This window comes from Embiotoca jacksoni, unplaced genomic scaffold, assembly GCF_022577435.1.
Source record: "Embiotoca jacksoni isolate LCO1_2020_lvr unplaced genomic scaffold, fEmbJac1.0.p SCAF_36, whole genome shotgun sequence".
Lineage (NCBI taxonomy): Eukaryota > Metazoa > Chordata > Actinopteri > Embiotocidae > Embiotoca > Embiotoca jacksoni.
In genome coordinates this window covers 527,012-554,366 of record NW_027185388.1, presented here as the reverse complement: position 1 = coordinate 554,366, position 27,355 = coordinate 527,012, and the positions used below count along the sequence as shown (strand labels likewise).

The 27,355-nt window shown below is 43.8% G+C and overlaps 1 protein-coding gene across 5 annotated transcripts in view; it reads left to right on the top strand.

The window, feature by feature from the left end:
* LOC138208243 (VPS10 domain-containing receptor SorCS1-like) overlaps positions 1 to 27,355 on the top strand; it is a 143,530-nt gene that overhangs the window by 63,119 nt on the left and 53,056 nt on the right. For all 5 annotated transcript variants that reach the window (XM_069165997.1, XM_069165996.1, XM_069165998.1 and 2 more), the window contains exons 2-3: positions 409 to 476; positions 12,729 to 12,828. In XM_069165997.1, coding sequence (XP_069022098.1) covers positions 409 to 476; positions 12,729 to 12,828 — 168 coding nt within the window. The remainder of the gene's footprint in view (positions 1 to 408; positions 477 to 12,728; positions 12,829 to 27,355) is intronic.

Below are 27,355 nucleotides of genomic sequence, written 5' to 3'. Positions count from 1 at the left end.
TTGGAATGAATGAAATGAGTAAACATGGACCACAATGATGTTTTAAACCGGTTATAACTGGTAGTGAATCCGTTTGATTTTCATCGAGTTTTGCACATATTGACCAACAGAAGCAGAATAAAACTGTCCCAGTTGCTTGAGACCACATAGACCTCGAAATACCTCGATTTCAGTCTTCTTGCAGAGACACATAAAAAGCAGTTCCCTGAATTTGGATGCTAAGGGTGTAAAAAAAAAAGTTTTCAAAGACCAAATTATGCTTTTATCAAACTGGATCCGCAGGTGATTTTTTTTTTTTTTTTTAATCAAATGATCGCTGCTGCTTCTTTTCTTTCTTGTAAATCAAACTGCTCCTCACACTGTAATTGATAAGTCTGTATTGATTGTCACACTTGTCTCGTTTTGCAGGTGATCCTGATGCTGACCAAACTATTTGACTTCAACCTCAACAGTGTGACTGAAAGTTCATTATGGAGGTAAGCTTATCACACTACATGAGCTCATGACATTTCCAGAAAAGCCTGAAGCAGCTGAGTCTGACACAATAAATTGGTCAGAGGGGACGGTTTGAACTTGGCTCTATATATTTCTGACAGTTTTTTTCTAGTCCTGTGGTTTGAACTGCTCCCAGCTCTGCTCGTAGAAATAAAGGGTATCAATTCTCGCAAGGATCTCATAATGTGAATAAATGAAACTTGAAAAAAAAGAAGCAACAGTCAGATAGATCTCTGAAATGACGAGCCCCAGTAGCTTTGTCCTCCATTGGTTTTAATGTCTGTGGGCACCAGAAATTCCTCACATGAAAGCCAATAAATGCCATTGGAGCTGGCAGAGTTATCCTGCAAATTACCTTGACCAGCCTTGTTAGCAGCGTAGCCTTGCCCGAAGCTTCGGCCTCATTTCTGACTCGATTCTGATGTAATTTTGGTTTTATGCCTTTTAGGAAAGAATGTGGCTCTATTGATGTCTGAAACAGAGAAAGTCATAACCAGAGATGTGTTTAAATTAAAAGTCATAATTATCGAGTGGGTTTTTAAAATTTTTTTTTATCATTAAGGTCTTTACACACCGGGGGGGATGATGAGTACTCTTTTGCAAAGAACGAGAATACTACGCAACAAAGTGCGAAGGTTTTTGTTTGTTAGTTTTTGGAAAGAAGTGGATTTTTCTAAGCTTCGGCGCAGTGAATAAAAACATCAACCAATCACGTTGCGCGGAAGTGCATCGGATGTTACGTCCCAACTGCCACCCGCAGGTTTATGACGAAGGTCGAAAAAAATGAAACGGACAACAACCCCAGGGACAACGTATGGAGTGGTAACAACTTGGCCGATAGTTTCCAAACTCATCAGACCGTACGACCCGGTATCACTGCAAAGCGTGTAATACACCCGCCCGTCCACTAGAGGGAAACGTATCGACGTGGCTTTGTATCAGATGTATCAGTTTCACGTGCTTTCTGGTAAACAAAAGGGTTTGGAACAAAAAACTCCCACATAAAAATGTCACCTCTCAGACTTAGACCGCGCCCTCCCAAGTAAAAGTTTGTGACTTATACCGTCAGGACATCCCGCGTACTTCACTTCACTGACTTCATCTTTGTAAGTCTCATCACCTCCGTCGACGACCTGCCTCTGTTTACGTACGTGTTCTTATTACGCCTGGATTTTCGACGATGCTTGGACACGCTTCCCCCTAGTGGACGGGCGGTTGTATTTCATGCTTTGCCGTGATACTGGGCTGTGGGCCGTGTGTCAGTCGTAACCAAGCCTAATCTCCAGTGTCACATCTCACTGCCAATACCGACAATTGTTTTCATAAAATATAATTAAAGAGGCAAAATACCAACAAAACCATAAAGCTCCTTTTTTAGAGTTGAAGAAACTTTTTCATCTCCTCTGAAGGTGGTTTGTCTGATGTCTCAGCTCTGACTTTGTCACTTTTCTCTCCCTAGTTTGGACTTTGTACTAAATATAACGGTGTCAAGCTATTATTAGCGTTATGTCGGACGTAATGTAACGTCACCTTACGTGGCTACGTGAGGGCAAATACCATTCGGGCTGTGGGGGTAAACCGAAGCACCTGATGAGAAGACACAGGCACATTTTATTTCTAAAATATTTATAGGATTACCAACTAGTTTTTACTTAATTTTAATATAATATGTTGTTTATAATATCAATGAAATGACTTTGGCCAGTTAAAGTTCAATTTATTTGGGAGGGCCTTTCAGCTTAAGTCTCTTGCGTAACACCAGGGGTACACGCACCACAGTTTGGGAATCACTGAACCAGGCTGTCAGGATGGTGAGGAGTTTACGTAGTTTACTTTTGGATGTAGTGGAGTTGGTAGAAGGGAGGCAGCAGCATGTGTCACAGTAGGTTTTGCTTACAAACCAAAATCTGCTCTTCTTTTGTGGAGTGAAGAGAAGAACCAGATCTTCGTCTCCAGGTGACGGTTATCGCATCTTTTTGTCCAAACAATGAGATGACGTGAATCTATTCGAACCTATTTTAAAGTGTTGTAACTCTATTTTCATGTAATTTCAAGACCTCTACTGTTAAAATACCTCAAATGCAAACACATTTCTGAAGAGAACCTTGACCTCAGGTCATTAAAACATGAACTTCATAAAGATGAAGAGAAATTAAGAATCTCTGCATTTTTTTTTTATTTTTTATGACTAAAACAGTCCTGAAAGTCTTTTTAAATAACAGCCATCTCTTTAAATACTTTCTTCTGAAAACAAGAGTTTGACAGATTTCACTTTGCTGTCGTATCAGTCGGCATCATCAGATATTTTCAGTGACTGATGTCTGTTTTCTTTAGCCCATCCAATAAACTTAACTCTGTTTGAACACTTCAGATATGAAGTTTTGTTTTTAAACTTTTAAATAGAATTTTGAAGTTTGAAGGCCAAAAGTCTGAAGCTTTTCTGTGAAAGTTTGTGCAGAACAAAACAAATCGAGTGGAAAACAAAGAACACACTTATCGACTTAAAATCAAACAAGACTGTGCAAAAAAAAAAAAAAAAGAAAGAAAAAGGTAACCTTTTCTGTTGTGCTTTGTCGTAACTGCTCCAATAACTGATTAAGTTTCAGTATTGATGCACCTAAAGCATTACTTCTTTCAAAATTATTTAAAGAGATGCATTTTCAAAGGGGCTTAAAACTTATTTGAACGCGGTCCACTAGTTCTGAAGTGCTACCTGCTTATTCAAAGATGTGGTTTTGTTTCTGTGTGAGTTCCAGCCATCAGGCTAGAAGTCCCAGTTGCATACCTTTTTTTAAATGTGGAAAAAACAATTCCAACGCTTAATAGTTCAATTGTCTACCTGTCTTTTCATGTTGGACATTATGATGGTTGACCTGTGATTTTGTTTGCTATTTGTTTATGTTGAGTTTTCCCATCATTTTGATTCTACATTTAGAGCTTTAACATCTTTAGTTGTTTTTTTTATAGATCCAGCAGGAGCTTAATGATGACTGGTGCTGCATTTAAGGCTGTGCTGTTGTTTGAGCTTTATTCAAAGCTGCAGAACTGATTTTTAATTCCAGCAGAAGTACAACAGACTGAATGTCAGGAAATTTTTTTCGAGGGACGCACGTATAAAATAATGCACGAAACATCTCGAAGATATAAAGGTGCATGTATGTCCGTTTGAAGGTTTCACTTCGCGTAACTTGGTTCCACCTGACATGACACGGTAACCTGTGCTTTCCTTTTTAATCACCCTGCAGTGAGGTTCACATCAAACAAGCATTTTTTTTATGCCGGCTGCTGACTCGATGGATAACATGGTTCTCTGGACATTAAATTTTAAAGCTGTGAAAAGATCTTGCTGTTTACTGAGGTTTAAACTAGGCAGCTTAATTTTCTTACTTTGTACATTTAAATTAGACTCAATAGACTCTTTTTTTGAAAGTTTGTACATTTTCATCCTGCTTCCAAGAGGATTTTATTTTAAGCTGTAAAGCAGAAAGAGAAAAATGTGTTTGGAGTTTTGACATGTTCTGTCCTGCAGTGATGACCAAAACTTTTTCCTTTTGCAGTTTTCTACGACAACTTTACGACAAATCTGCGAATTTATCGCAAATGCAATGTAAAAAAACTATTTTAATTTATCCAACAATGCTAACTGATGACAGTAACTGGCTGAAAGTAAAACTTTCTACCCTGGAGGTGCAAATTAACGTTCCTTTAACACTTCGACATCGCAAACCTACCAGACTTCAGGCTGAAACTCGAGTCGGTCAAAATTTCCGTCATTTACACGAATTAATACACCGTGATCAAGTTATTGAATACAACAGCAACCAAGGAGTCATTTAAATTAGAAAATTAACCCACCCATGTAAAACACAAAGATTATAATTGAGTTTCGAAACACAAACGTAGAGTTCAGAGGACTTACGACCTCTGGGTGACACTTCAGGAACAAAATCTGGCAGAGTAGTAAAAATATGCAGCTACTTGCTGCCATAATCAATACATTATGAGTTACTGTAATAAAATAACTTTTAGATGAAACCAGGACTCGTATTGACTCATCAGATTGTTTGCAAAGACTGTGCCGTATAGCCGTCGAGCCAATTTCGACGATTTGGGGACGCTTTCATATAAGCTTTACCGGTTTGTCTTCAACCGAACCGAAAGCCTTTTAGCGAGTTGGATTTTCACATAATAGTCTCGACAGGTTCTCTTTAATATTGACGAGTCTTGAAGTGTCTTTACTTGAGGAAAGTATTCCGAGTGCGTGTTTCTTGTCCTCCGTCCTTCACGGAGGAGAAATACAAACATTTAAAGAAAAGGGCTGAACAGCAGAGAGTTTATTCCACCGCGGCCGCCTCGAGGCTTCAGCCCTCACACGCAGCAGTTACACCATTATATGACCGCAGTTGCCTCATGGAGGATCAAGTGTAGGCTGTTGCTCCCACATTACCCCTCGTAACGGTGCCCGGAGTACCGACGTGTTTCCTGCACACATGAGAAAAAAAAAACAGAGCTTCTTGTAATGAACAGACGGTTAAAGCCCGAAAGAGACAGACGAGCGAGTGAACGGATCGAGACACGTTTCGAGCCGGCAAAGAGGACGGCGAAGAGCGCTCGCAGAACGTTATCCGACAACTTACAGGCAAGGAAGATCGACAGAGGAGCTGAGCGACATAACCGGTCTGCCAGAAAGCCGGCGGCTCCTCGGGGGAGAGTTTTGAAGCAACACCCAGGCGTCTTCCGCCTGCCGTCGCCCCAAATAGCAGCATGAGGTAACAGCTTGAAACCATCGTACCTGCGAGGTGACGCGATGTTGGCGCGCCCACGGGACCGTCCGCCTGCCTGTCAGCCGCCTCGCTGACACGCCGAGCAAAAGATCTCCCCGTCGGCAAGCTTTGATATGACTCGGTGCAGTTTTGTTTTTCAGTCCTTTTTATTCGCGCTTCGTGACCTGAGCCGCCGCCGCCCCGCCTCCCCCGAGTCTCAAAAGACCCAAACGATGCTGCCAAATCAGAGAACACAAACCCGACCTCGGACCCGGGTCTGTATTTTTTGCTTCATTACATCCGTTAATGTCTGTTAGAACCACCGGCGGCCGGGTGATTATTTACCCGATCGGGGCCAACAGGGAGCTTTCTGTTTGCACACTAACAATGTAGCTCGACGCGCTGCGATCGGACTCCCGACTGTAGAAAAACTGACATCACACGACTAAACGTCACAGCAGGAATAGAAAACAGACTCCGTCCAACATCCCTCAGCGTTGCCGCTTGATCTGTCTCTTCTGTTTTACCGGCAGAAAGATTCTATAGAGAACCAAACAAAGCTCGGACTTTAACATTTTAACTCGTATGTAAAAGGGACCTGTAGTTTGGCATAGTTCCCTTTGTGGCTTAACCTCAAAAGTCCTCAGCTATATATATATAAATATATAAATATTTTATTTATTTCTACCTGAAAAACCCTCCCCCAACAGAAGCATCTACACAACTGTTAGGCCTAAATGAACAACCTCTGGCTCAAGGGATCACAGACACCACGGAGACCTTTTGGAAAACAATCAGTCGAGCAACCCGACCGTAGTAAATGTACCGTTAAATGACCAGGAGTTCTAGGACGGCGTCTTCACTCCTGTGAGACGCCTTTTAAAAAGGTCGCCAACTTCGATTCCGTTTTTGATAAAGCCGGGATAAGAAAACACGATTTAGTCACTGCCGGTAAATTGCCAGAGTCGGGTCTGAATATGAAGAACAAACGGGCCTCGTAGAGGGACTTCACTGAAGAAGTCTGGCACGTCCGAGTTTTTCTAGTTTTTACCTGCCCGGCATGACTCGTCCTACGACGTGTCCCTCGACGTCGACCAATAGGGTGACGTCCGTAAGCCACGTTGAAGCCTGTATTTCAGCAGCATTCATGCGCAGAAACACGATTTAATGAGCACTTCTCTCTTCGTGAATGCTGTCTACATATGAAAAAAGGAAAATGCAAAGGTTTAAAAATAAGGCTTTTCCAGCAACAAGTGCCTCCTAAATGCTTTCACCGACTCTCTTAGAAACACCCGTTTCTCCAGCGTAGCTTCAAGAGCTGAAGTTTGCCTCCAAAAGCTGACGGGCAGGAATGCGGCGGAAAGGAAATGCGGACGTACGAGGGAGGGAAAGAGATGATTCGGCCTGCTGCGCCGGAGGAATGCCGTGCGTGAGGGTTTCATGAATTCGGTCGCCGTTTGTCCGGGGACTCCAGCGGTCCTGCTGCCGCTGCCGCTCGCGCAGTCAGCGAGCTTTATGTTCAATATCCCCGAGATGCATGCGGCTCTCGCCCTCCCGAAGCACGACGACTGAATCTCCCCGCGGAGAATGTAAAGGCTGTCGAGTCGCCACCTATCAATGTATAGGGGGCCGGAAATCCTAATTGAAATTCTATCTAATAAGCTTTTTTTTTCTTCTTCTTCTTCTTCTTCTTCTTCCTCTTGGCAGCTCTAATCCTAATCTGTGTGAGAGAAAGTAGAAGAATCGCAGAGGTTTCAGGCTCGGGGTTGGGAGTGTGTGTGTGTGTGTGTGTGCGTGTGTGTGTGTGTGTGTGTGTGTTATAAGATTTAATGAGGAGCTCAGTCGTCCTCGCAGCGTATCCACAATCCATTCTCCTCAGCGAGGCGTACGACTGGAACAGGACGGATATCGTGACTGTGCCCTCGGACGGTGTTTAATTAACTCGTGTTTCATCCGACGTGTGGCCAGTCTGACGCTCCCCCCCCCCCCCCCCTCCTCCACCACCACCACCCGCGGCGCCGACGTCCTCCCGGCGGATTGAAGTCCCGGCGGGGCAGAGCTGCGTTTCACACCCGCACGTAAACCACCTCCGAGCGAGGCGGACGAGTCTCGCTCGGGACTATCGTCCCCGAGAAATCTTTTTTTTTTTTTTTCATTTAATGCGGCGTTCACGCTAAAAAAAAAAAAACAACAACAAAAAAACGACGTCACCCGGGGCCTTGAATCGTTGCGATTCTGTGGCAGGAGTCGATCAATAGCCCCGATGATGTCATCGTCCGCCGGTCCTCGGCGGTGACGAACGACGCCGGACTCGTCCAAGGGGAGTTTCATCAGATGTTTGCTCGCCATGGAAACCAACCCAGGGGAAATCTCAAAAGGGGAACCGAAAGATACAAAATCCACATGAGCATTTGTAAAGTGTGACGCTCTCTGAAAACTCTTTGAACGGGAATCTCCGTGCAGATTTAACGGCCACGCACAAAAAGAAATGCATCAGTCGATGTGAGTGATTGCTTTTTTTTTTTTTTTTTTTGAAGTCACACGAGTCGTTCTGCGCTGTCTTCGCTGCATTTTTTTTTTTTTTTTTAGATTTGCACACTCCGGGCTTTCTCTTTATCTTCATGTGAAATTAGAATAGCTCCTTGATTGAGCCTCGGGCCTTCGACATAAATTAGACCTGACAGCTGTGAAAAGTCGCTCAAACTTTCAGAGAGACTCTGAAATGCTAAAATCCGACTAAACGCGAATTTCACGTCAGCACTTCGACCAACTTTTGGATGTTTCAGCTCTCTTTCAAAGACGGTTTTGATTTCAGCGGCTTAAAACCGGTTTAACACTCTTTTCTATGTAAATGACGCATTCCAGTCATTGTCGGACTGAATCCACGACTCCTGTTGAATGCCACGTGCCGGATTTACCTCGACGGGCGGCATGAAGCGGAACTGAATGTAGAAAGTCGAAGTCACCTCCGCTTTGAGGCCTTTTTTTTTTCCACCGGCTGCTGCGACTGTCACTCAGCGTTTCTTTCATCGTTTCTTTGTGAAAAAAAACATCAAGCGTGTTCCTCGGTCTACTTTTGATATTCAAAGACAAATTGTCTCCACTGGACTCCCGGTTTGAAGTTGAAGTTATGAGAGATTTTAATTACTGTCGGAGCACAGAAAAAATATATATATATATATATTTTTTAAGGTTAAAGTGGTAATCAATCATTGCTATACTTGAGAGGAACGTGGTGATGGTTCTCCCTCATTTAAAGGTTTAAATCCCATTAGTGAGTCAGTGTGGCCTCATTTTGGTGTTAACTGCGTTTTCCACTGATTACGGGTCCTTCACGTCCACAAACTGCATATAAAAGTGGACGTAGCTTTTGGCTCTGAAAAATGGGGCCGATGCGGAAGTGCTTTGAACTGCGATACCACCGAGTGCCACTAGAGGTCGGCTCCAAAAAGCACCGGCTTCCATAGACTCTCATTCAACTTCTCCCGTGAAATTCGCAGTCAATAACATTTTTCCACACGTTTCCCGTGTGTCATTTGTTAAATTTACTCCTCCTTATTAGTGTTTAGGCCGTCCATCTGAAAATAATCCCGTCATTAATTAGAAAATAAGCTTCAAAAAGCGGTGTTTTGTTTGATTGACAGGCCTGTGGTGCAGTCAGTTCACGTCCATCGGTGAGCAGGATGTAATATCCAGTCAGATCCATCACTCGCTCCTCCCAATCTCGCCCAAATATGGTCACTTCCTGATCCAAACCGCTCGGGACTAGCAAAATGGTGCCGGCCACGTCACGTCGCATGTGTGCGCCGCTATTTTGTAATTTACTGCATGTGTCTCTAATCTGTCTTTTTGGAAGTAGATTGATTGAATGAAGAAATGTTCATTACCTTTGGTTTTTACGTTTTAATTATTATTTTCACCCCACCTCATCCCTATTATTTTATTGTAGAATTTTAGTCCTCCATTCTCCTTAAAAAAAAAAAAAAAAAAAGTTTTCTTGCTTTTATTTATTGTGTGTTTTACTGTGACACACTTGCGGCCGCACGCTCGTATGAAAGTTGCTGTATAAATAAAGTTGAGGATAGAGGAGGCACACGGTATTATCAGTGTAATGATGATCTATGACACGTGCACACCTGCGTGTTTGTGTGTTTACTGCTTAATTAGATGTCGAGGTGACAGAAGTTTGCTGTAACTAAACTCGGAAACACATCTTCTGCATTGTGAATGCATGGAATCACACCCACATGTGTTGCTGTACGCGGTTACCGTATGCAGATTAATGAGTGACTGCACACTGTCTGTTATATCCACGGCAGCTTTAAATATCTACGATAGACTCTTCTTCAGCTCATTAAGGCCTGTCAGTTATCTGAAGGTACAACGACACATCTTTGTGTGGCGTCTGCTACTTTGTGATTTGATTTCCATTTTCGCGTGAAAAAACATCATTAAGTTACAGGTGAAAATAAACGGACACGGTCGTGTGAGTGTTGTGTAAGAGGCCAGAGAGGGTCCAGATCCTGCGTCCCATATCGGGTCTTATTTGTAGTAAATAGCGTACGAATACCGACTGATGACTGTGCACATTAAAATGGAACAAACCTGTTTTTTTTTTTTGTTTTGTTTTGTTTTACCTGAAAGTTTGGCAACAGGCCGTAAACAGATGGTAGACTACGAAACGAGATTAGTTGGTTAGCGAGGCGTGTCGAGACTAATGCTGCATTCAAATGGAAGTCGCGAGTTCGAGATTACAACATGAGAAGTCGTGTGGCGTTCGAGTGTTGTAAAAACACCGTTAGTAGGCAACACCAATGTGGACGGTGTCTAGAAGCCACATGGGCTAACAATTTAGCACAATAACAACTTCTCAAGTCTGTGACCAAAACTAACAAAACTCTAAGGGAGAATTTGTTTGCAATCCAAATGAATTTATTCTCAGTTCGTATACTTTTACTTTCAAACTCGATTTATTTGCTCTCAAAAGCGCCTTAATACGGTTCACTTTGTTTTGCGTGGACACGCTTTGTTACAATTATATAGACAAACAATAAAAGTCGCAAAACTGCAGGTAATAATGAGTAGAAAATAGGTCTGTTTTTTGTTTTCCATAAATCTATTGGGGTAGCAGGGATAGTCAGTGATGGACGACATGATGTTTTTGAAATCTGACAGATAGCAGATGCTAATTCCTGCATCTGAGAAGAACTAAACACTTAATTTTTACTGGAACGAAACCTTCAAAGTAAGACACTCCTGCTATTTAGTGGAAAGTTAGTTTGCCTACACTGTAGGAGAGTTGCAGTCATGCAGCTCTTACAAAAGAAAACATGAGTTTTTCCATGTTTGGCTCATGTTCATCACATGTTGCTACACATGATAATATGGGGAAAACGTGTGGAAAAGTTTTCCTTGCTTCACACACAAAATGAATGTTGGTTTTTTTTCTGTAAGGGAGGGCTCTATAAGTTTATCATATTATTTATAAAGGGTGCAGATGTTCTCAAAGTGAACGAGAGGAACAACCTCCACTTCTGTACAAGTCACGGTGACTTCCCAAACCATCTCCTGGCATTAATCCCTGTGCTCCAAAACATCTGAAGAGTGAAGTGCAGCTGTTGTCTCCCGGATATGAATAATATCATCAATCGCAAGACGAATTTGCAGACTGAAACTGAGAGAAGTTGCAAGGTGACACATGCGGTGTGAACATTTAATTCCAAAACTCTCGAGTATTTATTTGCTGCAGTATCAACCTTCAACCTTTTGGTTTTGGAAGGTTTTTCCTCCAAATTTTGCAACATGACTGCTGGGGTTTGTTACCGCTAAGTATGAGTGACGTTCGCCGGTGGTGACGGGTGATAAGGCCCCGTGTGGTTCACGGTCACAACCGGCCGAGTGGCGTTGGGAAAGGATTCAGGATCAGACCAGGCAGGTCCACACCAAAGTGAAAGAAGCCTTTTTTTTTTTTTTTTTTTTTTTTTTTTTTTCACAAAAATGGCTTCGTGTGGTCGAGTAGTGTCATGCTGGGTTTTCTCAAACTGAAAGGCTTCCCTAATAGGAAGGAAAGGGGCCCGAGGGCGAGTCTGTGTCTCTGTGTGTGTGTGTGTGTGTGTGTGTGTGTGTGTCAGTCCTCCACTTGTCCAGCAAATGTTTAAAAAAAAATTAAATACATGTTTATCGCAGCTTAACAAAGCTGAAAATCTCCTTGAACAAAATGTCCATTAATGAACAGACAAACTAACAACTTTATCTTCCATCTTGAATCGGTATCGTCTTTTCTTCCCCTCTTATTTTCTACATGACAACATCGATGAAAACAAAAACTGTGTGTACTGTGTTATGAGGGGTCCAAGCACCAACGTTTTTTGTATTATTATTATTATTATTATTATTATTACTATTATTATTATTATTGTTACGTCCAAACAAACGGTGGTGAAGCCCAAACCGTAGGCTAAGCAACGGTGAAATTTCAATGGAAGACAGTGAACCCCGAAAATTCTTTTCTGAAAAGATTTTGACACGTCAGACATTAGGGGGCGCTCTAACAAAGGTCAACACGTTTTGTTAAATAACGCCTGAACCGTACGTCGCATTCACGCATTCATTCAATACAACTGCATCCGCTTGTTTTATTTATTTTTGTATATGGCAGGTGGAGAATGTTTTTTTTTATTCATTTATTTTGCAAGATTGCATCATTACCACTAAATACAAACAATAATGTATTTTCGTTACAAGTAACGTTGGTTATTCACCTGGCAAGGGACTTTATGAAAATGTCGTAATATGCTGTCGTTTTAAAAATATTCGAAACTATTTATTTATTTTATGTGATTGTTAAATACAGCATGCATTTCTCGATGCTGCATTTCTTGACAGATACGTGATTAGTTAGTGGATGCAGCCAAATATTTGAAGGTAAATTATTCATTTGTCAGAATATTTGTGCAGTTGTGACATTTTTAAATGTCTAAACTTCAAAGTTACATTTTTAAAAAGACATCAAGAAAGTCAGTGTATCGGTTTCAATTGCGTTTGGCAGTTTAATTGCAAGCCATGAAAGCCCCCCAGTTTCCCTTTTCAATTCATAAACTAAATACATAAATGAATCGCGTGCGTGTTTCTAGTTTTATCATGAAAGAGACTAAGAGAGGACTCTCTGAATCGGTAGCCCTCTCTTTGCTGCTGTAGGATGCGGGTGCCCTCTCGGTAAGGTCGGCATGTATGTTTGTATGCGCGTGTGATGTTCCCAGGTGTGTTGTTTGCCGTGCGTTGTACAAACACAGCAGCAAGCGGTGGCCGCCCGAGTCACCGTAATGATTCCTCTTCATTTCGCCGCGTCGAGCACAAAAAAAGGTTTTAATCACGTCAGCGCTCCTCGCGCCGAATTCTCGAAGGGGCGCTTTTTAATTGCAGCAAAGTAATTCGCAAAGTGTTCATCAGAGCTCTCTGATTAAATTTCAGGTCAACTGACTACGGAGCGACGTACCAGAAGCTGAACGACAAAGTGGGAGTGAAGACGATACTCAGTTATCTGTACGTGAGCCCCAACAACAAGAGAAAGGTAATGCTCATTCTTTTATTTTATTTTTTTTATTCACCTGGATTTAAAACGTGTCTTTTTGTTTGCTCCTTTGCTGTCGCGGTCTGACGGTTTCACAGTGTGTACCCGGGCAAACATATCGATGCCGTCTGACTCGTCGCTCTCTGTTTGATGTCTGTCTCCTCTTCTCTGTCCCTTCCCACAATGTCAGTAAGATGCACTGAACAGTTTTATTAACACTGTGAAATCCAAACGCAGTAAAGAAGCAACCCTCCAGTTTCTAAAATGAAGATAAATCAATTATATATATTAAAAAAAAAAGGGGGGTGACAGACGAGGATGTGTTTATATATCCAAAACCGCCCTTCAGGCAGTGACCCTGCGTCTCGATGGGGTTCGTGGGTCAACTGATGGTGAACGCCATCTGTCTCTGCTCACGCTTCCCTTTACACGACTCTTAATCAAGGCGGGTCATTTTCTCTGACTTCATTACTGTCCGATAATGAAGACGAAACGCGTTTGGATTCCCCGTCGCCCAGGTGATCCGGTTAGGTGGTCTGTGATTGTTTGGAACGTCCCCGAGGACACGTAAATGTGCAGTAAGACGGCAGCCTCGGCTACACAAAGGCCGGGATGGCTTGTTGTTGTTGTTGTTGTTGTTGTTGTCAGCAAAGGATTAGGATACAGGTTTTGCCAAATATATACGATACACTCTATTACAGCATTATTCTGTGAGAAATATACAGATAAACCTGAATTTTGCAAGTAAATTCCGGTTATCTGTTATCATTGGGGGGGGGGGAGTCGAAGAAAAAGTTCCCAATGCACATGAACGCAGCACAAAGCAATGATAAATGGGAGGAAGCAACGACTGTTCGTGAGTTACAAATTTTTAAATAATATTTGTCATTTCTGCTTGACAAATGACTTAATAGTAAAATAGTTGTGGATTCATTTTTTGTCAGTTGACGAATCATTGATTTAGGTTCCGTTTTAAATGATCTTGCAGCCATTTGTACACATCACTGCTGATATAGTTTGTTTTTTTTATCAAATCTGAGATGCATGCAAAGTTTAAAAAAATCTGGAACCGAGCGACCTTTCTTACTAATATATTTCTGTTTTTTATATTTCTGGTCACGATATCACCTCCTAAAACGTAATAATAATAATAAACATTTGTATAGCACCTTTCATACAAAATGACATGCAGTGTTTCACATAAAACCAGATATAAAGGAACTGAAAACGAGATGCACAATAAACAGATAAAATGCATAAAATTAAACACAAAAAGGGTTAAAACTCGAGCGAAGAAACATCAGATTTGAGTCAAATTGGTTAAGCAGCTCGAGAGCCCTTTGAAATTAGATTTTTTTTTTTTTTTTTTTTTTTTGTTTAGTATGAGTGTAACTGTCGGTCACGCCGTTTCACACCGGCCGGCTCCGGACACGCAGCGTGAAGCAGAGGCTCAGGTGAACAACTCGACTCCGTATGAAAAACAAAAGTGCAACGAAGCCCAAAACGACCTTATTAAAGGGCAAATGTTGACCCTAAACTTCAGAACATCAGGACTTCAACATCATTGGATCTGCTGACAGCGGCGAGGAAGTAATTAGCCCTGACTGAGCAGCGGCTCTGCTCTGTTGCACCGCTGCAGTGGTTGTTTACAGGATCTGAATCTCACTTTGAGTTACTTTTCTTTATTTTTACGAACTTAAACAACTCAGAGAACATTTTTTTGTTTCGTTTTAACTGAATTTTTAAAGTAATAATATTGCGTTCATGCCGACACGTAAATCTGACACTTATTTGTTGGAAGTGTATTTTATTAAAAGTAATAATCGAAGTATTTTGTGAAATTGTCAAGAATATCGTTATCTCAAAAATACCTGGATATATCATGATATTATTTTAGGGAAATGTCGCCCGCCCCGAGCAACCGGGTGGGTTTTTCTCTGTCATTGGCTTGAATTTGTCCTCCAGGATCTCTGCTTTCATCCTCGACATTTATTCACCCACCCTGCATGTGATTAAGCATCGTAGCGTAGTAAAGGTGGAAGTGCTACGAGGGAGGTTTTTGTCCCCTTTATGTGATTCTGCAGCAACACGGAGACACGACGAGCGTGAGAGAGAAAGAAGTGCTGCAGAGTGTGTGTGAACATATAAGCCAAAAATAATTAGCAGGCCTGTGAGTGACTGTAAGTGAGGGTGATGGCTGATAGACGGGAGACAGACAAAGGCAGACGTGTGTGTGTGCGTGTGTGTGTGTGTGTGTGTGTGTGTGCCCGTCTGTCACTTTTGTTTGCATCCCGGTGTGTGTGTGTGTGTGTGTGATAGTCGAACTCCAAGAGCGTGTCCAAGTGCTTCTCTGCATCCCCGTGAAAAAAATATTAACAAGCTGTCAAGTTGTTTGCGGGTCTTCATCTGCTCGCTGTTCCGTGTGTTTTAAACTGAGGCCTGGTGTTCGTGAGCGCGCCGCTTTTTCTGGGACTCAAAGGCTGTTGTGATCTCCTGTTGTGTCCTCTGCAGAGCCGCCTCATTAGAAAAGCATCCAAACCTCTTCAGCGGTTTTGGTCGCTCGCCTCTACAAGCAGAAGCACCGAATAGAGCCAAAAAAAAAAAGGACATTTGTACTAGGGATGGACATTGTGAAGCAAAAAACTACTGTTTGAATTTCGCTCTGAACTATTCGATTATTATTTAACTTATCGCCTTATCTGTGGTAGATTTATCTGCTCGCTCTACCTGCAGAGTTTGATCTGCACCTGATCTTAATTTATGCCTTTTTGACATGCCTGTTTAATGGCGGCTGGCAAATAGCTTTCAGGTGTATTACCGCCACCTTCTGACCAGAGTAGCGCATTACCACCAGATGCCGGTAAAAATCACAGACTGCATATAAAAGTGGACGTAGATTCCGGGTCTGAAAAATGAGGGCGATGCGGAAGAGGCCTTAAACTGCAATACCACCGAGTGCCACTAGAGGTCGGCTCCCATTCAACTTCTTTCATGAAATTCGAACTCAATAATATTTTTTCACAAGTTCTTAGGGTGTTGCTGGCTAAACTCCTTACTACTGATTAGTTTTGTAGCGGTCCGTCAATACATAAGAGAAAACTCTCTTTTTTCTTTAGGGCGTGTCTGTTTGATTGACAGGCCTGTGGCGCAGTGAGGTTTCAGCAATCCGTGGGCGGGACGTAGTATCGTCGGGTTTCCAATCAGATCGAGTCAGATCCACGGCTCGCTCCCACCCAGCTCGTCCAAATATGGTCACTTCCTGCTCCAAACCGCTCCGAACTAGCAAGATGACTTCCTTAAATCCGCTCACAAAACAATTGGTGACGTCACTGTTGGTTGCCACTTGGTAAAAACGGGAAAGAAGGAATGACGACTTAAATATTCAAAAGAATCCTTATTTTTTTTTTATAAAACCCTAATTTCTACCCCAGTCTGCCTCTCATTTTGAGTCAAGTATAGACTGTATAGAGGCTCCATACCGAGTCCAAAATATATAACTAATGAGATGCATGGGCAATCAAAACTTAAAACAAATTACACTGAAGCATTGCCAATGTAAATACATCAAAAGGGTTAAAATAAATAAATAAATCACGGCGCTTTGTTGTAGTCCCTGAGGTTACAGCCTTTAAACCTCATGTTTATGGACCGCTTCGCTCCAACTGCCCACCGGTCATGCAAGAAACTAGAAATTTCAAGACCGTCATCACCAGTTTTTCCTGGTGCACAAAATTTTGAGATAGATGCAACAAATCCAGAAAAAAAAAAAAGGTAGAAAACTGCTGCTTTTGTGTCGGGCCAAATGTATTTGGACTCTTTACGTGTTTTAATACGAACCCAAATTGAACGACCCCGATAGAGCAGAGCTGTAATGGAACCTGAGCAAATAGAACCAAATGGACACGAGCACATAAAAAGTCGTCAACGCTCACCGTGTGCTGACGCGCCGCCTCTAAATTGTTTTAAGCCTCGACAAAGAGCTTCCCTCAGCGAACCTCGTCCGACTGCAAACCAGCTGAAAAAAATACCCTCTGATTGATAACTAACTTGATCCTAATGGCTAGAATGAAAACATCCATTTTCAGGAGTGGACTTAAAAGACAAAAGTGCCCTAAAAACAAAGTATAGAGAACATGGAAATATGTCTTAAAAGACCACTGGCTGAATTTTTGTTTTAAAAAGGACGTCGTCTCCATCATTATGGTGTCATTAGCTAGTTTGATTGACAAGCCCTGGGGTGTGATCAGGCTTCCGGTATAGGTGGGCGGGGCATAGTCATCAGTCAGATCAATCCAGCTCGTCCAAATATGGTCACATCTGGCTCCAAAAATACCGAGATGGCGACAGCAGAAATGCCAGAGTGGAGGCCTCGCGGTCGGTTGCTGCTTGAATCCACCTCCTTGAACAAATTCATCTCCGAATTAAATATAGATATTTATATTTCACATTTTGACTGTGTTTTACCTTGTCGTGAATATAACTGCGGCCGCCCGTTTAAAAGCCTACAGCAGGTAACTGGCTTTAATCCCAGCTGATGAGGGAGATTTACAGGCATGTAGCACAGTTAAAAGATGCCCTGAACACAAACTGATTGCCAGTCTGTTAAAACACCTGTTGAGATGTTTCACACCGGAGGGCGTTAAGATTGACAGGCGGACCGGCGCCCCCTGCTGCTGGCGCCGCAAAAATGAAAGTAAGAATACAAATAATACAGAGGAAACAAACTCGGAGCCAAACACAAACTCTGCTCATCACCTACCACATGCAGCTAATTCCAAGCTCACGCACACGCACACGCACACGCACACGCACACGCACGCACGCACGCACACACACACACGGAGCAGAGACTGCAGGTTCGTCACTCTCGTTGTCACCCCCGGCATGGCGCCATGTGACCGCTGCTGGTGGCAGACAAAAGCTCCTCTCTTCCACCCGGCAGTGGAAGTAAATCAGGCCTGTGTGCGGCTGCAGGGGATGGAGGGAGGACGGAGGGAGGACGGAGGGAGGATGGAGGGAGGAGAGAGCGAGAGAGAGCGCTGGAGAGACGAGGGCAGGCGGAAAGAGACGGCAAATAAACTGACATAGAGCAAGTGAGCGTGGAGGAGCGGTGAGTCGGGTGGGGGGTGGGGGTGGGGGTGGGAGGGGGGAGAAAAAAATAGAATGACAGAGCAAAAAAAAAAATAGATAAACAGAGGCACGGCCCGGGGGTCACTCATGGAGAAAACAGTCTGACAACACTGGCAATTACATCAATTTTCAAATTGTGGCTTCATACCGAGCCGGTACACGAGAGAACGGAGCTGGAGTACACATTAGGGGGAATAATTTGGGGTTTTGGCCTGAGATTTCATGTGAGAGCACATTATTACAGTAAATGGCTGGAGATGGGTAAAGTGCTGGTTAAAAAAAAAACAACCAAAAAAACAACAACAATAACAAAACAAAAAAAAAACACACACACACACATGCATTGCAGTCGTACAGATGGGTATTGAATCTAATGGTTTGAAAACAAAAGGGAATATTCCAGGGGAAGCGTTTGAGTGACAGATGGATTCAGTCTCCGCTACTTTACTCTCAGTGTGAGACTTCTCGGTAAAGGATTCGTAACGGCTCTTTCTCTTGAATGTATCGACTGAAACAACAGTCGAGCGGCTTCAGGACAAAACAAACCCCTCCGCCCCCCACCCCTCCATCCATCCATCCCCCCCGATCGTCTTGCGTTCCCATTCGAAAACAATGACACCGCCATGCGGGCAGGTGGGTGGAATATGAATTCGCGTCAGACGAGACCTCGCTCCCACTGTCGAGCTTCAAAGACTCGTTTTTTTTTTGTTCATTGTCTCACTTTTTTGGAAACAAGCTCGAGACTTAAAAGTGAACTTTTAGTGTTTAATATTCTCGAACTGACCTCAAAATAGCGGCGACAAAAAAACCCCGGCCCAGCAGAAAAGATGGGAGTCCTTCAACGAGTGGAAAAAAAAAAAAAAAAGGAGCGTGTCCACAGACTTGCATCATGATGTGAGAGCTTAGAGGAATTTCATACGTAAATGCTCAACACGTGGAATATAGATTCCTCTTTGCCTCACACGAAGGGAACAAACATCTTCTCACACCTTTAATAACTCGGTTAATAAATTAATTCATACATACAGATTTGAATTTTATAGCCAATTAGTCTGCTAATGGCTGAGTCGAGTGAGCCTGGCTCCGCCCACTTCTTGCTTTAATCTTCGATGTGATTATCGTCTGGAAATCACAGGAGGGTTTGCTCAGCTACTCTTGACCGATCAGCGGCCAGCGGGCGCGGCTAAGTGTGATGTCGCTTAAATCAAGCATTTGTTTGGTGTCGTCCGGGCCCGTGTCACTCAGAAAAGGGTCAGCCAATCAGAAGAGAGTTCTTTACCGAGGTGATTTTTGGTGCTTAAAACCACCAAAATATATTTTTATGGAAATCAAGTGTGCAGATAAAACACCCGAACAGTGAAAAATCCTACGGCAAAGCGAACTGCACTGACTAATGGAGAATATTAGAAGAAGAAAAGGGAGTGCATCCACAACTGAGGGATGGATTTAAAAAAAATAAAATGTTGAACAACAATAGCAGATAATGGACATTGGAGTCAAACATTATGTAAAAGCAAATCACGAAAGTGATGGAAGTTTCAAAAGACTGCGGCAAACGAGCCAAAAGAGGAAATTAAAGTCGAATTTGTTTTATGTTACTTCCCCTTTGTTCTGGGCTGGAGCTGGTTTCTTGGCACCGGACGCTTCAAGACAGGCTTTTCATGGCTCTGCGACGCTGGACGAGCCGGATAAGTGGGGCGCTGCGACTTTCTAAATCAAGCTGTGAAGCGGAGACGCGTAGCGGCCCGTTCCCATCGTCCCGGTGGTTTTTTTTTTTTATCAGGTGCTGCTGCCGAGGAGATGCCAGAAAGTGGAGGTCGTCTTTATTACGTAAAGTTACAATCCCCATGGTTTAATTCCTGCCGTAGCTTGTGGAAATAGCACGCGGGGTTCAACGCGGGAATTGTCGGGGCGGCAATTTGCGGCATTGCGACGGAGCAGGAAGTGACCATATTTGGACGAGCCGGGGAGGAGTCGAGCGCCGGATCTGACTCGATCTGACCGGAAACCCGGCGATACGACGTCCCCGCCCACGGAAAGCTGTAACCCGACTTCGCCACAACAACAATCAACAAAAAAAACCAACAACAACAAACAAACGTGTAATTTTGAACACATCACTCCTAACACTGTTGTGACCAGCTTTGATACAGCTGCCAAAGGAAAAACGTTTTCACGATAATATTTCCGGACCGGCTTTGATCTGTGAGAAGCTGTTTTTTTAAAAGATGTTTCTGTGGAGATTTCTCCATCACGTCATCAGCTGGAGATCAGTTGTAAACTGCTACTTGAAGATTTGTTTCATTGATGTCCGGTGAAAGTAAGACAAAAAACACACACACAAAAAAAAAAAACAGTAGTGTGTTACAGTAGATTAAAAAAAAAACATCAAGATGAGTCACGGCCTATTTATGGAAGTTGAATATTTCAAAAGGAGGCAAACCAAAAGGAACATTTTGTTAATTATTATTCAAGAAAAGACGTCGCAAAAACTAGCCAGCGGCGAAATGAGCGCAATGGAGCCGCTTCTGATTAAACAGGTCAAGTGTCACTATAAGACACGCTTACTTACACCGGACCTACCTGCAGCGGTGCCACCTGCTATCAACACATTTAACTGCACGGTGACGAAGCAGAAAGTTAAAATAGTGTGGTGGGGGTGGGGGAGGGGTGGGGGGGGGGGGGGGGTGCTGTGTCTTTTTTTTTTGTCCACCGTCTTTTTTTCTTTTTCTTTTATTTTTTTGAGGACACGGTGCACGCCAGCCGAATCGCAGCGAATCAGCCACGCTTTGCTGGCGGTACCGCGCAGTCCAAGGACGGGCGAGCGGACGATGGTTTCAGTTGAGGTGGCGTAGCGGTGGTGACGGTGGGGGTTGGAGGGGCGGGGGGGGGGGGGGGGGGGGGGACGCAACATCTGTCACAGCCCTGAGGCGCAATCTCCAAATGGCTGCGACGAGCCCACGGAAAGAGACGGAGGACGAGAGACGGAAACAAATCCAGGCGGACGGAGAGAGAGAGAGAGAGAGACAGGCGGAGGTTGAGACGGCGAGATGAAACCAACCCCCCTCCTCCACTCCTCCACCCACCCCCCCCCCTCTGAGAAAGCATGCTAATGTCGGTTGTTGTTGCGGAGGAAAGCAAAAAAAAAAAAAAAAAAAAAAAGAGGCATATGTTGTTGTGTTACTTATTAATGATCGCCGTGAAGAATTCATTATTACAGCAGCTCGAGACAGATCGAGACGTGTAAAGCGTGGGAGGGCGACGGGGGAGGAGGGGAGGGGGAAGTGGGGGGGGAGGGAGGGAGGACGGGCTGCTTAATTATCTAAACTTATCTTGTCTGCCGCCGCGTCTCTCCGTTCATTCATACGTAATGAAACGCGTAGCGCCGTGTTTCCACACGCGTCTCACAAGCCTTTCCGACTTATGTACTGCCACGGGTGTGTGTGTGTGTGTGTGTGTGTGGGGGGGGGGGTGGGGGGGGGGGGGGTGTCGGGCTGAACTGAGCCCAGATTGAAACCCAATTACACCGAGAAGGCGGAAACTGACGTGTTTGTCAGTTCTGGGCGAGCTAAAATGTCAGGTAGCGTTCAATTAGCAGCGGGCCTTTAAAATGCCTCAGATCAAGAGACGGATCAAACACTCCAGAACACCTGGTCGATGCGGCGGACGGGGGGGGAGAAGTCATAATTATGAATGTGCGCACCGACTCCTTCTTTTTTTTTTTTCCCTTTCATGTCCCGACGCTCGATGGAGTTTGATAGCTCGGCGTTCGGTCGTTAATATTCATGGGCCTCGAGAACTACCCCCCCCCCCTCATCTCTCCCCCCCCCCCCCCCCCCCATCTCCCCCCTTACGTGCCGCTGCGATGCAGACGGTTTGCAAAAGTTAACACGGTTCCGCATGAATGCGCAGAGGCCTCGTCTCGCACTTCAGGAGTACCGTTAACTCGTTAGTAAATCCTGCCCGTCTCGCCTTTGGTGTCCGTTGGCGTTAGGTCGGGGCCGAGTGTACGCGACGTGACGTGGTGAGGATTTTACACAAGAAACGATGTCGATCTCACACACACACACACACGCACGCACACACACACACACACACGCACACACGCACACACGCACACACACACACACACCCTCCCTTTCCCCATTCACGCGCGCAAAGCAACAAGTGACTACATTATAAGGTAAAAAAAAAAAAAGAAATCACTGAAACAAACCTGGCTGCACCGCAGGCCTGTCAATCAAACAGACATAATGCGTTTTGAGGCCCGATATCTGATTATTTTCAGATGGACCGCCGCGAAACGAATAAGAAGGAGCGACTTTTACTGCACGGCACCAAATTGAATCGCGGGAGGAGAAAAAAATAAAAAATGAATTGATTCCTAGTGGCCCTCAGCGGTATTGCATTTAATGTGTCAGATTTATGGCATTTCGAGGACAAATTCGCTCTGAACAATCCGATTAAAAATCTATTCTCCGCTTTCAGTCGCGTTACCGCCACCTTCTGACGCGAGCGGCGCATTGCGATCAGTCGCCGATGAAAACGGGGGAAACGAGGAAGAACTGCAGCAGCGTAGGATAATCGATTGCAATGACGATTCGAACGTACGAACATCGCGTCCCGTCTCCGGAAGCTACGTCCACTTTTCTGTACCGTCTGGGCAGGAAACGCCGGAGATAAACTTTTTGATTGCACCTTGCAAATCATGTCGGCTTTGAATAATGACCGTAGATCTTTAACTCCCGACGGCAGAAGGACATTGTTTATCGCTTCCTCCTCAAAGCGTTATAAATCGCGGGTATAAAAAAAGACTCCAAGATGAAATAGTGTTTTTCTGATCACCGCCGCGCCGCACTTAAAGCTGCAGTCACAGCTCTGCACGAAGAGCTTACGTAGGAATTTGTGCAGCTACTAAAATTCGCTTTGCGTTCCACCTTTTCTCCCCCCCGACAGAGAAGACATAATTCACACAGCCACCGGAGTGTGAATATGAACTTTATGTCATTGTGGCTTCGCAGCACAATCCTCAAAATAACAAAAGCTCTCCCCCCTCCCACCTTTTCTCAGTCTTACCAAACCTGCAAATCTGTAACTTCTCCGTCCGCCCGTAAATGTAGGAACTGCTCCTTTAAATTTTTTTTTGTCCTCTGGCTTCTTGTGTCGCTCTTTTTTTTTTTTCGGGCTGAAGGGCCTCCCGGCGGGAGGTGTTGAGACCTTTAGCCCTTCCAGCACATGTTTACCACTGACATTTATCAACCTCTTGTGAATACTTTACTCTCTCCTGGCTGGAGCCCCCCCCCCCCCCTCCCTCTTCTCCCTCCCTCCCCTCCCTCCCCCCCCCCCCCCCTCCCTCTCCGGTTCCGGTTCCGTGAACACTTAACGGCTGATTACAGAAACTTAATCACCGCTCTTAGCGTGCACTTCACACTCGCTGTGATGAAAACGCTGCTTCCACGGCCACGTCAATCCCAGGTTACCCACAATGCCGAGGGGAAGCCTCCGCCGGCAGTGAATGTTTCTGTAAGTTATTTATATTGTGACAAGGAGCAGTTGGAGTTTTTCTTCCTGCGACTAAACGGCCGATGAAAACTCGACAGTCGACCGCCCTAAAAAAAAAATGTAAAAAAATGTTTCAACAAGACCTCTCAGCTCAAAAGCTGATAAACAGGAAGAAAAAAAAAAAGCACTTCTCTGATAATCGGCTCCACTCTTGTCATGTGAACTTGATTTGAAACCAAAGTTTTTGGCTCCTGGCTTCCTGCCGGCTCCGTCAACACCACCTCAGAACTGTAACCTCAGGTGGGTCCTTCTTTGTTTACGACAGGATTTGTGTTCCGCGAATCAAAACGAAACAGAAAATGGGTGAAACCGGTTTATTAACGGGTATTAAATCATTGCCAACCAAGCTGCTGTCAGTAGAAAATTGACCTGCCTCAGAGAAAATACATCTCAAAGCCCTTTCCTTTGTTCCCTCGTTCTTCAACGCTCCTTCAATCTGAACCTATTTAAAGTCTGATAGCAACAAAACTAAAAAACTAAAAAAAAATCCATTAATTGCAGGGTATTGCTTGAAATTAAGCCAGAGATTTATAAAGAGGAGTCACTATGCAATTACTGGGTGACGGTATGAAATGGAAAATATGAAGCTAATTTCATTAATATTCCCTCTCGGAGTATTTATGCTGCTGCGGCGTGACGCACTCAAATATTCCCCCCACATATCTTAAATGTCCTCCAGCCGACATACATACAGTACGCTTCATTAACCTTTGTCATTTTCAACCTTTTTTGGCCTCATAATCTACATTCTCCGATGCGCGCGCACGCACACGCACACACACACACACACACGCACACGCACACACACACACACCACACACACACACACACACACACACACCAGTAACTGTTCTACAGTATAAAATGATATCCTCCTTCTCTGAGTGTGCGAGTGTGGACTCGTCACTTATCCAGAGCTGATAGGAAAAGTTTTCTGGTTCGATAAGTTCCTGAAGACCAGACTGTTCAGAGCTCTAAAGGGCAGCACCAAAAGGTTATTCTCTTACTTTACTTTTCTTTTTTTTTTTTTACTTGGCTTCAAAAATAAGATATTACTAATGAGTAATGATTAATCATAGTACAGTGTATAAAGCTCCACAAACCGTATTTAAAAAAAAAAGTTGTTTTTGCTCGAATAGTGGGACGTCTTATTGATGTTTATTCCATCGGATGGAGTTGAGAGTCGAGAGAGAAACAGAAGCAGCGAAGACGGAGGTTGAAGTAATCGGAAGTTCAACTATTTCGTCAAAGTACTATTTTTGAAATAAACTCCTCATGTCGAAAACTGAAATAATTCCTCTTTGCCGTGCGCCTCTTTTTAAAGCTCAACAATCCTCTTTCGGGGGAAAGAACTCGTAAACAAGCCCGTAATCCCTTCCGCTTGCAGATCGCTAAGATGCTTTCATTCAAATTGAAAATGAATCGCTGCTGCGAGTAGATCCGTGTGATGAATTACAACTTTTGATGACAACGCCGTGGGATTGTGGGAAAAGGTGAAAGAAAGCGCCGAGGCTGGAATCTTTTTTAATGTTTGAGTTGCGGGACGTGCGCCGGCGCTTTCATACCGCTCAGCGCCGCACCTGATTTGTCAGAAAAATATTGATTTTCCAGGCGTCGCTCCGTCCTGGATGTCGAACCCGGAAATGACGTTAAATGACGTCAGCTGACCGAGCGGCGTCGGGCGACGCGCTGCCAAACTGTCGCCGAGCTCCGGAGCAGCCGCAGGACAGCACTTCTGATTCATGAAAGTGAATTTTTAAACCCTCCCTTTTTGCTCCGTTTCTTTGTCTCCGCCGACAAGAAATCGGCGTCTCATATGGCGAATGATTTGACCGGCCCGGCTGCCGTCGTTGTCCACGCGTCGTTCGCTGCCGGAGACTTCGAGTGAAAAGCAAAAACAGCGCCGTACCTCCGCTCCCGTAAAACCAAAGCAATCAGCTAGAAACGGCTAATAAGCACGGTGGATGGATTATTGGTTTTGCCTCTGAACCACATCAGCCATCGCTTTTATTAAAAAATATTGATTAGTAGCGTACTCGTCGAAATGAAAGGAGAACGTGTCCGTGACATTTTTATTTTTTTTTCCGCCGTGAGCCAGCGAGTCGTTCGTTCATTCGTTCAGCAGCACTTGCCACTTACAATACATCAGAGAGAGATGTGAGAGCTTCTCATCTGTCCTTTTTTTTGTTTTTTTTGTTTGCCATCTGTATTTTTGATTCATTTGAAAATGTTATTACCTGCATTCGTTTGCATAAGAAGGCTGAATCCCATATTTGTATTCCAGCCGGTCGGGTGTTTGTATTAGCACGCCGAGCGGCCGGCGGAGGAGCCCGTGCGAAAATTAATTTATGGGAACTCATGTAAACATCAACATGCAAAAGTTTTATTCAGAGGTTCTTTTGCGTGCTGCAAAAGCTGCGGGAGGGTGCGGCGGCGAGGGGGGGGGGGGCAGTAGAATGCAAACATGGCAGAGCCCCCCCCGATATTTTCACACCATCGTTCTCCGGAGCTGAATCGCATTATGCTGCAGGAATCCCCTCTGCTGCTGCGGCGTCCGTCCTGCAGCCTTTTTTTTTTTTTTTCCATTGTTTGTTTGTGTTTGAAAAGGTTAAGGAAGGCTGCTTTTCTTTTTCTTTTCTTTTTTTTGTATTTACACGAGAGAACAAAGAACAAAGCCATACATCATCGCCGTAGCATTTCCATTCTGTATTTACACATCTCAACAGGGGGGGGGGGGGGTATTGATCTCCATATTCTGATGTATTTTAATGGAATCTACGTCTCCGTACCGCTGCGGCGTTTATCGTTCGTGAAAATCCTCCATCAAAAAACAAATACAACAGCCAATTATAAAGTTGTCCTGTTTTCCAGCTCCGTTTCCAGTTGCCGGGAATGAGGGTGAAAAAAAAAACCAACAACAAAAAAAACGTTAATTGGAATTTGTAGTTCAGACGTGCATTCGATTGGATTGGTCGGCATGTGGTTTCACGTGTTGTACTGTATCTGCAGCGTGTGATTGATGAACTGGCGTTAGCGGTTCAGCCCACGAGGCCGCCGTGCGCCAAAGCGAGTGCTGACAAATGACTCACCAGCATGAGAGAGCAGAAACACTCCGCTGCCACACTGAGAAGGATATTGACTGTGAGAGCAGTGTGTATTCTCATTCTCTGCGCTGTCTGATGACATAATGGGCACACAGATTGTCACGCTGAGGGCCGTCTCTGAACCCAACGCAAAGGCCATGTGTGCAATGCAGGGACGTCGCGAGAAAAAAAACTACAAAATAAGCCACACTCAAGTAAATATACTGTAAAAAAAAACAGCAAATTAAAGGTTGGTTTCGGTCACATCAGCCACTTCCTATCTGATCTTTTATCTTCTATTATTCGATCCCATGTCAGGCAAGAATTTCACTTTCAAAACTCTCAACCGATCTCCTCAGTTCCCGAATGTTTACAGATTGTTGTTAAAACAGGATGTGATGCAAAGCAGTGGTAAACATGCCCCTGTCCCAGCTTTGTAAAAAAAAAAAAAAAAATGTGTTGCTGGCATCAAATTCAAAATGAGAATATATTTTTTCATGAAACAAACATTTTTCAGTTTCAACATTTAACATGTTGTATTTGGTCTATTTTTTTTTAATATATATATATATATAATATGGGTTTACATGATTTGCAAATCATTGCATTCTCCTTTTATTTATGTTTCATACAGCGTCCCAACTTTTCTGGAAACGGGGTTGTATATTCACAATATATATTTTTTTGAAATAATCCTACCGCAGACTAAATACATGGTGTCATCAAAAAGTTCAGAGACTAAAATAACCAAA